We start from the raw sequence: 14199 nt of genomic DNA on the forward strand, positions 1-14199 counted from the left end.
TATTCCATTCTCAAAGGCAGAGTCAATTCCAGTTTTATTGGGAAGACATTTTTCCAGATCCACTGAGCTTATTTGTCAATGTCCACCACCCCTCATTTCTTCCTTGGGAATGAAAAATAAACTTTGATAGGCATGGCAGAGTGGAAAGAACACTGGATCTAGAGTCAAAGGACAAGGGTTGAATACTTGGCACCTCCACTTAATTTCTGTGTGATTTTGGGCAAATGGCTTCACCTGGGAATTAGGTTGAGTAAAGAGAGGGAGATTTAGACTAGACTAGGGGCGAGGAACATGTAGCCTCAAGGCCACATGTGGCCCCCTAGGTCCTCAAGTGTGGCCCTTTGACTGAATCCAAACTTCACAGGACAAATTGGATTCTGCCAAAGGGCCGCACTTGAGGACCTAGAGAGCCACACATGGCCTCAAGACCACAGGTTCCCCACCCCTGGACTAGACAATTCCTGAGGTCCCCTTCCATCTCTATGATCCTTAACAGCTATGTTGCTTTTCAGGCTTACACTATCAAATTAAGCACAGTAAAGTAAGTAGTTAAGCAAAAGCTTAATCCATTTTGTACTGGTTTCTCCCTGTTAAGAGACAGATGCTGGAGCAATGGGTCTGAAGTCAGGAAGAAACCTGAGTTCAAATCCAGTTCAGACGTTTACTAGCTGTGTGACCCTGGACAAGTCATTTAATGTCTGCCTGTCTCATTTTCCTCAACTGTAAAATGGGGATAATAATAGTACCTACCTCCCAGGGTGGTTTTGAAGATCAAATGGGGTAATAATTGTAAAAAGCTCTTAGCACAGTACCTGGCACACGGTAGTAGCTATAAAAATGCTTATTCCCTTTTCTCCCTTCCCTGCGTACATCTAACAATAACAATTGACGTTTATATCACTCTAAAGTTTACAAAGCACAAACATGCATTATGTCATGAGATATCCTCTCAACATCCTTGTGAAGTAAGTACTGAAGATATTTTTATTTCCATTTTTAAGGTTCATAGAGGTTAAATTACTTGCCCAAGGTCACACAGTTAGTAAACATCAGAGGTAGGCTCTGAATCCAGGTCTCTCCTGACTCCAAGTCCAGCACTATTTCTAATACACCAAATGGCCTCTTATAGCAGTGAGATACATGAAAAAAACCACTGTAATGAACTCCAGGGGGCCATCAAGTTGTTTGGTCATGATGGAATTATATCAATGTTAACACACTACATGAAAAGATAGTCCATCTTTTCAAGATATGGTGATAACACAGAGCTAATGCCCAACCTTCCTTATAACAAATTAGTTGGTGGAAAGCAATGTTTTGAATCCAGTAAGGGAAGGAAGAGGTTGTCAATCAAAGAGAACCATGGATTTATTTGATGCCTAGGACAAACTCAATGGTTGGGTGGGAAAGGTGGGCTAGGAAAGAAGGCAGACCACATGGGGTATTAGTTGGCCCCAGTTCAGAGCTCTGCAGTAGTAAGGGCAAACCCTGGAGGACAAGGGGAGAAACAAAGTCGGCGAGAGGCAGTAGAGAGGGTGGATCAAGGCAAGATCACAAAGGCACTTAAAACAGTCAGCCCTGGTTAAATGCAGTTGAACTGGGCAACCTTAGAGCAAAGAGCAGGAGGAACTCATTGGGAGGTTTCATAGTGAAACAGTATAGGAAAGGAATTCTTATGGTGGAAGATGGAACTTGGGAGAGAGGCAGGAACCCATAGTTTCAGCCTCTGAGAGGAGACAAAGAAGGGAAAGGCAGTAACTTAGTGGGGGAGGATTGAAGAGGAGGAAGGGTTTAATGGATGAGCAGGATATTACCCAGGTCAGATGTTTTCACCGACTATAGGTGAAATAGCTCTATGAGGCAACTAGTTGGTGCAGTGGATAGAAAGCTGGCCTTGAATCAGGAAGACCTGAGTTTGAATCCTGTCTCAGATACTTATTATTATCACTGTATGTGACCTTGGAGAAATCCCTCAGCCTCTCTTTCCTCCACTGTAAAATGTGGATTAATAACTATATCGCCTATTTCACAGGGTTATTGAGGGTATCAGCATATTTGTAACATGCCATAGAAAACTTAAACACCATATAAACATTAATGTCAAGAAAGAAGTCTTACCCTGTACCCTCCACTTCAACTAATATAATCACACAAAACCTTGAATGCAATCACAAGGCATCAAAGGGAAGGGGTAGTCACAGACAAGTTTTCAATGTTTTGTTACAAATATTTATCTTGAGCCATGCAATATGGGATGTCCCATGAAAGATGTTTCTTATGCATCGGTGCACAGGATAATCAACAAGCATTTATTAAGCACCTACTATATGCCTGGCACTGGGCTAGATGCTGGAGAGCACAAACAAAACAAAGAACTTATACTCCATTGGAGGAAACTATATATACATATATATATGTATATGTATATAACACAAACTATATACCCAGTAAACAAAAAAATAATTACAAAGAATCAAAGGAAGGCTAGCAAGCCGGGAGGTGGGGATAAGGAAAGGCCTCTGTAGGAGGCATGGCTTGAGCTGAGTGTGAAGGGAGCTAGGGATTTTAGGACAAAGAATGGAGGAGAGAATATAGTTGAGACGTAAATGTCAGCCTGGCAAAGGCATAGAGATAAGAGATGGAATATTGTGTATGTCCAACAGCACCTGGGCCAACTTGATCAAACCAACTTCACTAACTTTTTTTTTTGTTTTTGGCCTCCCCAAAGAGAAGCCGAGAGGCCTCTTTCCATTACCTGAAACTTGCTTTTGTGTTCTGGCTTTATTATAGCATGAATGTCAAGGTTAATACTATTCGGCTCCTCCAACAGTATGACCACTCACTGGTCACTGGACAAAGAGCTCACATTTAGAATACCCACAGTCAAGTTTAAGGTTCCCTACCCATGTTACAGACTATCAAAAATGGTGAGATTCTTAGTACCCTTTGCGCTCTTATCTGGCCCTCTGCCCCTTGGCTGCAGAGCTAGAGGGGGCTGAACAGGATGGAGGACCATGCTGTCTTCTCTGTTCTATGGGCTGCCAAAGAATTTATCATCAGCTTACTAATGCTGAACTTCTTTTAGTTCCTAAAGGGAAAATTAGCTTTTTCTTTTGAACTTAGTACAACTGTGCCTCACTTAACACAACAGATGTGCTACAGAGAAGATGTGTACAGATTATATATTTTTCATAAATTGAATCACATTGTACAGGCAGACCCTTGCTTAGCAGAGTTCATTGCTTCTATGAAAACATGATTTTAGAGGAGCAGTTCTTAATCTTTTTTGTGTCACAGACCCCTCTAACAATCTGGTGAAGCCAATAAACCCATTTTCAAAACGATGTTTTTAAATGTATGAAACAAAATACATGGGGTTCAAAAGGAAACCAATTCTATTAATATGTCATGTGTGATTTATATCTACATATATCTTATATAACTATTAAAGTGGTTTTATATATAATCTATATAAATGTAATACATACAAATACTGCATATGATATATATGTATACATAAATGAGTTCACAGACTTGAGGGTAAGAAAAAATGTAAAAGGGACAGTTTTTCCATAAGAACCCTGCCTAAAGTGTTGATTTTGGGGTTTGGATTATGTCAGTGTTTGGTTATAATATATTAAAAGCACCTAATATACTACCTTGCACACATAAAGGATGATATCATAAGCAAATTAAGAGAGCATGAAATAGCTTATCTGTTAGATTTATGGATAAGGGAAAAATTTAGGGCCAAAGAAAATATAGCTAGCATTACAAAATGTAAAATAGATAATTTTGATTATATAAAATTTTAAAGTTTTTGCGCAAGCAAAACCAATGCAACCAAAATTATGAGGAAAGCAGAAAACTGGGGGAAAATTTTGCAACAAGTATCTCTGATAAAGGCCTCATTTCTCAAATATGTAGAGAACTGAGTCAAATTGATAAAAACACAAGTCATTCCTCAATTGATAAATGCTCAAAGGATATGAATAGGCATTTTTCAGACAAAGAAATCAAAGTTATCTATATTTACATGAAAAAAATGCTCTAAATCACTATTGATCAGAGAAATGCAAATTAAAACAACTCCAAGATACTACCTCACACCTATCAGAGTGACCAATATGACGAAAAAGGAAAATGTTGGATGTTGGAGGGGATATGGGAAAACTGGGACACTAATGCACTGCTGGTAGAGTTGTGAACTGATCCAACCATTCTAGAGAGCAATTGGAACTATGCCCAAAGGGCTATAAAACTGTGCATACCCTTTGATCCAGCAATACCACTGCTAGGTCTATATTCTGAAGACATTGAAAAAAAAGGGAAAGGACAAATTTGTACAAAACTATAGCAGCTCTTTTTGTGGTATCTAAGAAATGGAAATCAAAGGGATGCCCATCAATTGGGAAATGGCTAAACAAGTTGTGGAATATGATTGTAATGGAATATTATTATGTCGTAAAAAATGACAAGCAGAATGATTTCAGAAAAACCTGGAAAGACTTCAGGAAATGATTCATAGGGAAGTGAATAGAACCAGTAGAACGTTGCACACACTAACAGTAATATTGTTCAATGAAGAACTGTGAATGAATTAGCTATTCTCAGCAATACAATTATCCAAGACAATCCCAAAGAATGAAGCAGACTACCCACCCCCAGAAAAAGAACTAATACTGATTGAATACAAACTGAAGCATGCTATTTTTCACTTTCTTTAATTTTTTTCTTTTATTCAAATCTTCTTGTACAAAATGACTAATATGGAAATGTTTTACATAATTGCACATGTATAACCTATAACTGATTGCTTACCATCTTAGGGTGTGGGGAGGAAGGGATAGAATTTGGAGCTCAAAACTTTAAATAAAAATGTTTTTAAAATTTTGGAAAAATATATGTCAGTTGAATCATTGGTCAGGGCATCAGAGTGTATCATCAGAATGGATGCTGGGCTTGGGGTCAGGAGAGAACTAGTTTCAAATCTAGCCTCCCTAGCTTGACAACCATGAACAACTCACTTAATGCCTCTGAACCTCAGTTTCCTCAACCATAAAATGAGAATAGTCCATACTACTCACCTCAAACAGTTGTGAGGGAAGTGATTTGCAAACTCTAATATGGTCATATAAATGTGAATTACAATCATTTATGCAGCTGTAATGTGGCTTTGTTTTACACGTGTCGATCACTTAACATGGACACCCATAAGGGAAATGCCAGGAAATGCCAGGATTGTCTTCGGAGAAGACAATCTTGTGTCCTCCCACCATGTAGATAAGAACAGCCTCTCTCCTTTGACAGCATAGCTGGAACAGGCTGCATCTTGAAAATTCCCACATCCAGCCTGGGGCAATTTCTCTCTCTTTCCAGCTATGTCCAAGAGGAGTGCTTCTTCCCAGTGCTTAGCACAGTGTTTGGTGCATAGTAAGCATTTAATAAATGTTTATTGACTGCCTGACTAATGCTACACACCTTGGATTCTCAGAGCTTCCCCGCTGATCTGTCTGCACATACAGTCTGGAATCTTGACTAATGGGTCCCTAAGCCTAGAGACTCGGTCTAGGGAGATTCCACACCTTGTGCTTGGAATTGAATAGGACAAATGGAACAACAAAACCACAAGCCTGTTTGTCAGAGCCATAGGACCTGAAAGGAGGGAAGGAAAGATATTCCTTCCTCTCATCCAGCTCAGTTTGCGGTCCCTATGCTGTGGATGAATAGGACCTTTGCCTCCCTTGCATGAAGCTAGAAAGAGAGATTGTCTCAGTCTGGTAGTTTTGAAGACCCAAGACTGTTCCAGCTACATAGCCAGTGGGAAAAGGCTGGTCCCACCCATTTGGTAAGGGAATGCAAAATATTTTCACCTGAAGCAGGTCTCTTACCCTGGGTATGCTTATAAACATACTAGAGGGCCTAGCCATCTAATTGCAGTTGGATGTAAATGCCTTGAAGGTAGAAACTACAGTTATTCCTTCCATATCATGGAGGTTAAGGGTGCAGTGCACTCCTCCATCGGGAAAATCTGCATAAAATGTTTTGGCCCTCCTTTTGTACCAGAGAAGTCTGAATTATTATGTTATTAAAATGTAAAATATGCTGATATTATATAATACTATGTATATATTATGCATTTCTGAGTTTCTAAACTTTTTCTGTATGTCTGCTAGACTTTGCATGTCATCTGCGGTTCCGTAAAACTCCCAAAAAATTCCCTTTTAATTTTTTATGCCAACCTGCTATAGTCGGAATGTGGAAGGGATAACAGGAGTTGGCTTTTATCTTTGTATTCCCAGCATCTAGGACAGTGTGCTGTCCATCATGGGTGTTTAATAACTCTTTGTTAAATGAAAGGATGAATGCTTCATCAAGTGAAAAAATCACTTCCAATACGTGCAAAAATCTAGACTTTTAAAAGTAGAATGAGCCTCCATAAAGCACAATCTGTATTTGTTGGCTTAGGATTTGTTTTACTATTACTTACCTCACCATTTGTGTCCTTCCCTAGGTATTCTCAAAGACGAATGTTCTTATTTCCTGGAAGAGGCTAGTCATCCCACGTGTCATTTTTCTTCTGTGAAGTAACCGGGGAGAGTCGAGGTTGTGTCTTAATGTCTTTCAATAGACAATTTAAAAAAAATTTTTCAAACACAAATATTCACCTTTTACATTAAATTTTTCCCACCCAGGCCTCTATCCACTATGTCTTTCATAAGACTACGAGAATTCAAGGATCGCAAGCCTGTCCAGCATCCCAGGTAAAGTACTTACTGGTATAGGTGCATCTTCCCAATGCCCTATTTGAGATGAGCAGATGCACACCAGAGGAATCATACAGATGATTCCCAACTGATTAGTTGGAATTAGTTGCTGCTGGAAATGCCAATAGTGGGGCTTTTTGGATGGCTGGCACAGTTTCATGGAAGCTCCATGAATGGTCAAGCCATTAGTTCTGCTCATTGAATTCACAAATCCTTCCACTTTGAATGACTATTGGTCTGGCCTCAGGAGAGCCATAACTGGAAACTTGGAGCTCCCTACCCCCATCACCTCTTGCCATTTGTTAATCACAAAATAAATAGGTCTCTAATCTTTCTATTATTTTTTTGAGAAATTTTGAAAGAAAGACTAAAGAAGACTCTTGCATTTTTCCCAGGCAACCCAGAGTCACAGCATTAATTAACCCTCAATAAAGTAAACACATTCATTGAGTGGGTACCTTCTGTGAGCTTAAAAGGGATAGGTATTATAGAAGTCCCCCATAACACTTTCTAGATATTTCACATGTCATAAGGTAAGCCTTCACTTTATAGTTAGGTTAGAAAGGCCATAGTCGCTACACTAGAACCTTCAGTTTCGATTCTCATCGATGCTTCAGCCCAGATCCTAAGTCTCACAGTGACTACATAGGCTTCAGTACCTCTCTATTACTGCTAAAATTAAACACACATTTCTTAGCATGGCATTCAAAGCTCTTCATAATGTGGCTCCAGCCTAACTTTCCAGGGTTATGACATACTATTCCCTTTCTACACTCTGTGTTCAGCTTGTTCTACTTGTCTCTTTTGGAAGAGATGTGTCACTACAGAAAAATATATTGGTTGTATTTCTTTTTCAAAAATCAAATCACATTAACAGGAACATCCTACCTAGCAGAGTTGATTGCTTCTATAAGAACATAACTTCAGAGCATTCCAGCTGCTGACTCTATGCCTTTGTCCCATGGGGAACAGAATAGGCCATCTTCTCATGAGGCCTTTCAGTCAGGTAACTTCAGCTCATTAAGACTTCTCTAATTACATTCATAATCTTGGGAACTCCAGTAACTATTGGCCTTTTTCGTTTTGTTCTTTCCAGACCAGTTGTCATTCTCTTTGGAAGAGAAAATAAAAGCAAACAAAAATTGAGAAGCTTTGCCTTCTCTCTTTTGCCATTTCTCATTGTCCTATCACCCTGAGCTGTGGTCCTATCCCTTCTCTTAGGTTTCTTTCTCCTAAATAGCTACAAAACCTGCCATTTCCTTTAGCTTTTTTCCCCAGACTCCATTCATTCTGAGCTCTAACACTTCTGATATTATTCTTAGAATTGTCCATATTCATCCCCTATTACCTTCTCTCTTCTTTATACAACTTTTAAGTTCTTTGTTGGGGTGGCTTCAGAGCATTAAAAGCACTGCACAATTTCTCAAGGGCAACACAGCCCACTTTGCTTCTTGATTTCAGATTGGGCCCAACTTATCTATCTGTAGCAACTATTCCGGGTATATCAATCTATCAATAAGCATTTATTAAGCACTTACTATGTGCCAGGCCCTGTGTTAAGAGAGATATGGAGGATGGGAATTGAGGGAGCACATTCCAGAGAAGCTCAATCTTCTCAATATTTTAAGAGCTGAAATCATTTGATTAGACTGTTTGGGTGGTGGGGAGGGTTGGGGTTGAGATGGGTTACATTTATAAACATTCAATTAATGACATCATAGTGTCCCATGAAAAGCACCCTATATTTCTATGGAGCATTTTTACTCCATAGATTCTTGATTCATAATCAGAGCTGTGTGTAGGTAATACTGTGCATGAGTGACATTCCTTGTTCAATCATTAATTGCACTAACAGGGCATTTAGGTGGCTAGGGAGGGTGAGAGGGCAGATTGGCTGGAGTTGCTGGCCCCATTGCCACAGTCACCTATGCATCCCCCAGCCTAGCCATGGAGCCCAGGGCACACCACCATCTGTGAAGGTTGGTTCCAGGAGACATGCAGACTTTGGCTCAGCTGGGCCATGCCTCTGCAGGTGGAAGAGATGTTTTACCACCAGCACTCCAGCTATGAGGAGATTCTGGTCTTCCACAGTAAGACCTATGGCAATGTCCTGATGCTGGACGGAGTCATCCAGTGCACAGAGAGGGATGAATTCTCATACCAGATGATTGCCAACCTACCCCTCTGCAGCCAGCCCAGCCCAAGAAAGGTGCTAATCATTGGTGGTGGGTACTGGGGCACCCTTCGGGAAATGGTGAAGCATCAGTCCATGGAGTCTGTGGTCCAGTGTGAGATTGACGAGGGTGTGATCCAAGTCTCTAAGAAATATTTAGGGGACATGGCCAGGAGCTACTCTAGAAGCTGACCTTGCACGTTAGAGATGGATTTGAATTCATGCAGCAGAACCAGGACATCTTTGATGTCATCATCATTGACTCGTCAGTCTCCATGAGTCCTGCCAAGGGTTTGCTCAGTTGTATTACCAGCTGATGAAGACAGCGCTAAAAGATGATGGGATCCTTTGCTGTCAAGGTGAATGTCAATGGTTGCATCTGGACCTTATCAAGGAGATGTGTCACTTCTGCAAGTCTCTGTTCCCTGTTGTGGAATATGCCCACTGCACCATACCCACCTACCCCAGTGGCCAGATTAGCTTCATGCTCTGCAGTAAAACTCTGGCCACTAATTTCCAGGAACCAGTGCAGCAGCTGATGCAGGAGTAAGTAGAGAAAATGAATTTCAAATAATACAATCCTGATGTCCACCTCGCAGCTTTCATGCTGCCCAAGTCTGCCTGCACTGCCCTGAGTAATGTGTGAAGAGACCACTATGCCTACCTTGGCTTTTCCCAGACACTGCAAGTCGCGAACGCCCATTCCAAGATATCCCTCTTCCTTCTTTGAGGGCATCAGCTGGCACTTGGTACCCCCTCCCAACTGAGGAACTGCCCCTCACCAACCATCCTGCCCATTGACCAAGTATCACTGAACCCAGGACATGACTGAGGGGCTCCCTGGGCCATGCTCTGCTGGGTGAGTAGAGGGAGTATAAAAGATGTCTGTCTGTCCATCTCTATCTCTGTTCAGTCTGGTCAATTAGCCATCTGATAATATTGATCATCTGTGTACAGAATGATCCTTCTCACCTCTAAGTATTTATAACTGTAGGGGAAAAAAAACAATGCATTTTGCCAACTGGGAGACGTGGCTTTCAATAAAGTTCTCATTTGTCGTACCCTCTTAGAAACAAGCATAAGAAACCAAGAAAAAAAAAACTTTCCTTTTTTTGTTTTTAAAATATTTTTATTTATGCTCTTTAAAAAATAGTCACTTGCTAATGATCCCCTCCACCTACTACCAATATCATCAAGTAAATAGCTACAATGGCTAAATCAATCATCATACTACCTCTAAAAATGTATGCCTCACTGTTACTGATAGTCTGCCACCTGCTGATTAGGAGATTGGAAGTCCAAAGTCATAACTGATCACTGCAATGATCAGAATTCTAAAGTTTTTCAATGTCAAAAAAACAACTTTCTTGAGAAGGCCATTTCAATGTCATGTGGATTTTTAAAATAATTACAATGCATGATCAGAACCTTTTTGAGCCTTCTTCAGCCACTCAGGCTGCTAGACTGTTTGTTCCAGGTCTCTAGTCTCATGGAGGTTATGATTCACATAAGCAGGGGTTTGGTTCCAACGGAAGCTGTCAGTTTCCTCCTCTTTTCCATATTTATAAATGTCATCTATTCCCTACCATTATTCCACTTCATCTCCCATCCTATGACTAAACTCTCCCTGCTAGCTTATACTCTTAGGATCCTATCATATGATTCCAACCACTAGGCAGGCTCAGACTTCCTGAGGTTGTTTGGAAAACCAGAACTCCTCCGTGCTTCTATTTATACAGACAAGCCCTTTATATACACTGTCTTGGGCTCTCTACTCTAAATTGGACATTACCCTACCAATGTGATGCTTACTCCTACTTCCATGTCTTTCCTCATGCAGGTTTTCTTGCCTGGGATACTTTCTCTTATCCCTTTTGGCTTTTCAGATCTTACTCATCCTGGAGCAATAAAAAGAGGGCTAGATTTAGAGTCAGAAGAACTGAGTTTAAATTCCTAGGAATGCTTTCATTACTTTTGGTCAAGTTGCTTAACTTCTCTAGGCCTCAGTTTCTTCATCTGTAAAATAACATTGGATGAGATAATCTGTTGGGTGACTTCCATCACTAAGTATATGATCTTATGATTAATCTCTCAAAACTAGCTCACACACCACCACTTCCACGAAGCTTCCCTGACCACTCTACACTTTGTTGGTCTCATTCATTTATCCACTCAACAGATATGTATTGAATTGTTACATAATGTACTGCATTGGATGAGTTGGAATTTGCCACTTTCAACCTATTTTTTAAAATATATATTTTTATATTTTCTTTTGTTTTGATATCACCTTCATTTCAGAGTATATTTATCCTACTTTCCCTACTAAGCAAACTAACTTTTGTAATAAATTTTTTAAAAGAAGATTAAAATTTTTGAGTAAAATCAACAATATGACAACTTATGTAATACACAGCACCTATATTCCCCTGCCCTTCTGCCTCTGCAAAAAAAGAGAAAAAAATACATTTTCTAAACTCTTCTCTAGGACCAAGCTTCTTGGTCATTATAATAACATGGTATTCTCTTTCTTTCTTTCCTTCTTTTTTGCTATTGTTCTTTCTATTTGCATTTTAGTAATCAATATGTATATTGCCTTCCTGGTTCAACTTGCTTCACTTTGCATCAGTTTACATGCATTGGGTTGCTTCTCTGAATTCTTCATTCTCAAATGGTTTGAGATCTCATTAATTCAGGAATTCCATTCAATGATCAAAATCATGCCAATTCATGACTTTCTATTTTATGTGATTTTTGTTCATGTTCTCTCCAAAGTTCACCACTTAGGGTCCATCTAACAGATTAGAGGCCTTCTTGGATTTCTCCCAACATTGCTAGGGCACAAGCAGAGCACTCTGGTTATCAGTCTTACCTGCCATCCTTTACTCTTGCCATGTGAGCAGTTCATCTTGTCTTCCTGTCATCCAATTCCTGGATGTTAGCCTTTATTCTTGTTCTTCAGAGTTCCTCATCTCTTACGTACTACAGTCTGCTTACACCCACCATGGGCCTCTTCATTGTTCTTTGTGTGATACTCATCTATAGCTCTTCACAGATAGTAGTGTTCCACTTCTTGCTGCCATGTGACCATAATGGTAAAACAGTAGTATTGAAAAGATGAGTCATTGTTTTCATAGGAAGCCTCAGGGAATGGGGAGAGGTCAGTAAAAGAACTGTAATTTTTCAAAATCAACTAGTCTACTCCTTTTTTTTTTTTAACTCTGTGCCCAGTTCATTGTTCATCAATACTGTCTGTCCCAAATCTATGTACCATTCAACAAGTGCTGCAAGGTGTCCATCCAAATGTGTATTGAAATTCAAGCAACAGACACTCTTCTCCACTGAGTCTTTCTTCTGTGAATGGTCAAGCCAAAGTCCTTTTAGTGATCAAAGTTCTCTCCCAAGAGGCTTTGCAATATCCTAGAGCTTTATGAAATCAGCAGTGACACACACTCACAAGAGCAAGAGCATCTGAAGGATCTCAGCATCCATAGGGAATCCTTCTTTGAATAGAACTCTGTCCTATATCTCCTTTATCTCAGGGCCAAATGACTTTGGTGAGCACTCATTTCCTTTCTTTCAATCATTGAAGAGGTTATTTCTGTTGTTAAATATTCCAAGAAATCCTGAACAATCTTGATTATGGACGGGAGACACCTCGCTGTAAAAGAGTCCATGAGGTGGGATTTTGTTCTGCTGAATCAAATACTTTTTCATAATCAGCAAACAATAAGCATGCTGGGATTTATAATCTCTACATCTTTCAGTTGTTGGAGGTTAACATGATCCATTGTTGAATATCTCTTGAAAAAGCCTTTCCCAACTAATTACCTTATTAAGGATATTCTTAGGAATATAACTCTCATAAAGAAAATGGGAGAGGGGATAGGTTTGGTAGTGTGACAAAAATGTCCCAAGAATCTGCTGATAAGTACTGCTGCCAATCAACAATCAACACTGCAGAGACAGGAAAGAACTGCAGTTTTACTATGCTCAGAGTTTAGGTTGCACTGAAATCTTAGCAATCACTCAGTTAGCCTAGAGTATCAGTTTCAGCAACCTTATATAGAATGTGAGTACATTAAGCAGAATGGATACAATGGAATTTTATAAAGAGTAGAAGGGAAAGGGAAAGGTTTACACATCAGGAAACAAACGACAGAAGGGGAAAATGGGGATACCTGTATCAGGAAGGTCATGGAACTAGCTGGTAAACCTAGAGCTATTTTTTATGTCTCAAGCTTGATTTTTTGCAAACTTCAGTAGGAGAAATGACCTGCCTGCTTCAGGCGAACAACGTCAAGAAGCTCAAGATAGATTCTGTGGCTGACTTTTTCTTAGCACAGTTAGCAAAAAAGCCTGAGCCAGAAATTCACTTATTACAGTAGTTACTGACATTCTTTTGGTCACCTTTTTTTTGGGGGGGGGGGTCAAAGATTTTTTCCCCTCCCTTGGCATCTTCCCTTCCTTCAAAGTCTTGTATTTTGGTCCCTTAATCCGTTTGCAATTTTATTTCCTCCAGCATGGATCTTCTCTACATATACTGGATCTAACTATCCTAGCTTTGTTCTACCTCTTCTACCAGCACGTTAGGGACTGTGAGGATAGAGTCCAAGTACAAAGCTTCTACTAGCCTTGACGGAGAAAACAGTTTGTCAACATAATTTCTGTAAATCTTTTCCATTTTTCATCCTTGAAAATATTTGCCAATCTGATGGATGTAACATGGAACCTCAGAGTTACTTTCATTTGCATTTCTCTTATTAATGACTTGCGGTATTTTTTTCACATTGTTTTGCTAAATTGCCTTGTTTTTATGTACTCAAAGTTGTTCATTTTCTTCTGTGATCATCTCTGTCTTGGTTGGTCAAGAATTCTCTCCTTCCCACAGTTCTGAAAGGAATCTCCTCCCTGCCACTTGAATTTGCTTGTGATGTGACTTTTTATATTTTTATGTATCTATTTGGAGTTATTGTAGTATATGATGCAAGATGTTGGTTTAAACTTGATTTTTGCTAGATTATTTTCCAATTTTTATCACATAATGAGTCCTTACCCAATATTTGGTGTCTTTGAATTTATCAAACACTAAGCTACTGTTTGGGTGCTTATGAATCTTGCATATCTCTCTGTTATACTACTCAACCTCTCTATTTTTAAGCAGTGCCAAATAGCTTTTACGGTTATTGCTTTGTAATACTGTTTGATATTTCATACTGCTAGGCCCACCACTTGCCCACTTTTTTTTCATTATTTTCC

General features: G+C 39.6%; 1 protein-coding gene and 1 pseudogene across 1 annotated transcript in view; both read left to right on the plus strand.

Moving 5' to 3' along the window:
- The first annotated feature begins 6708 nt into the window (after positions 1-6708).
- The window catches only part of LOC114050178 (uncharacterized protein C1orf100 homolog), a 29864-nt gene continuing 22373 nt past the window's right edge, over positions 6709-14199 (plus strand). The window contains exon 1 of the mRNA XM_027871809.1: positions 6709-6764. Within this exon, the coding sequence (XP_027727610.1) occupies positions 6709-6764 (56 nt within the window). The remainder of the gene's footprint in view (positions 6765-14199) is intronic.
- LOC114049785 lies at positions 8582-9586 on the plus strand (annotated as a pseudogene).

The sequence above is a fragment of the Vombatus ursinus genome, unplaced genomic scaffold, assembly GCF_900497805.2.
Source record: "Vombatus ursinus unplaced genomic scaffold, bare-nosed wombat genome assembly UNPS02014798.1, whole genome shotgun sequence".
NCBI classification, from domain to species: Eukaryota; Metazoa; Chordata; class Mammalia; order Diprotodontia; family Vombatidae; genus Vombatus; species Vombatus ursinus.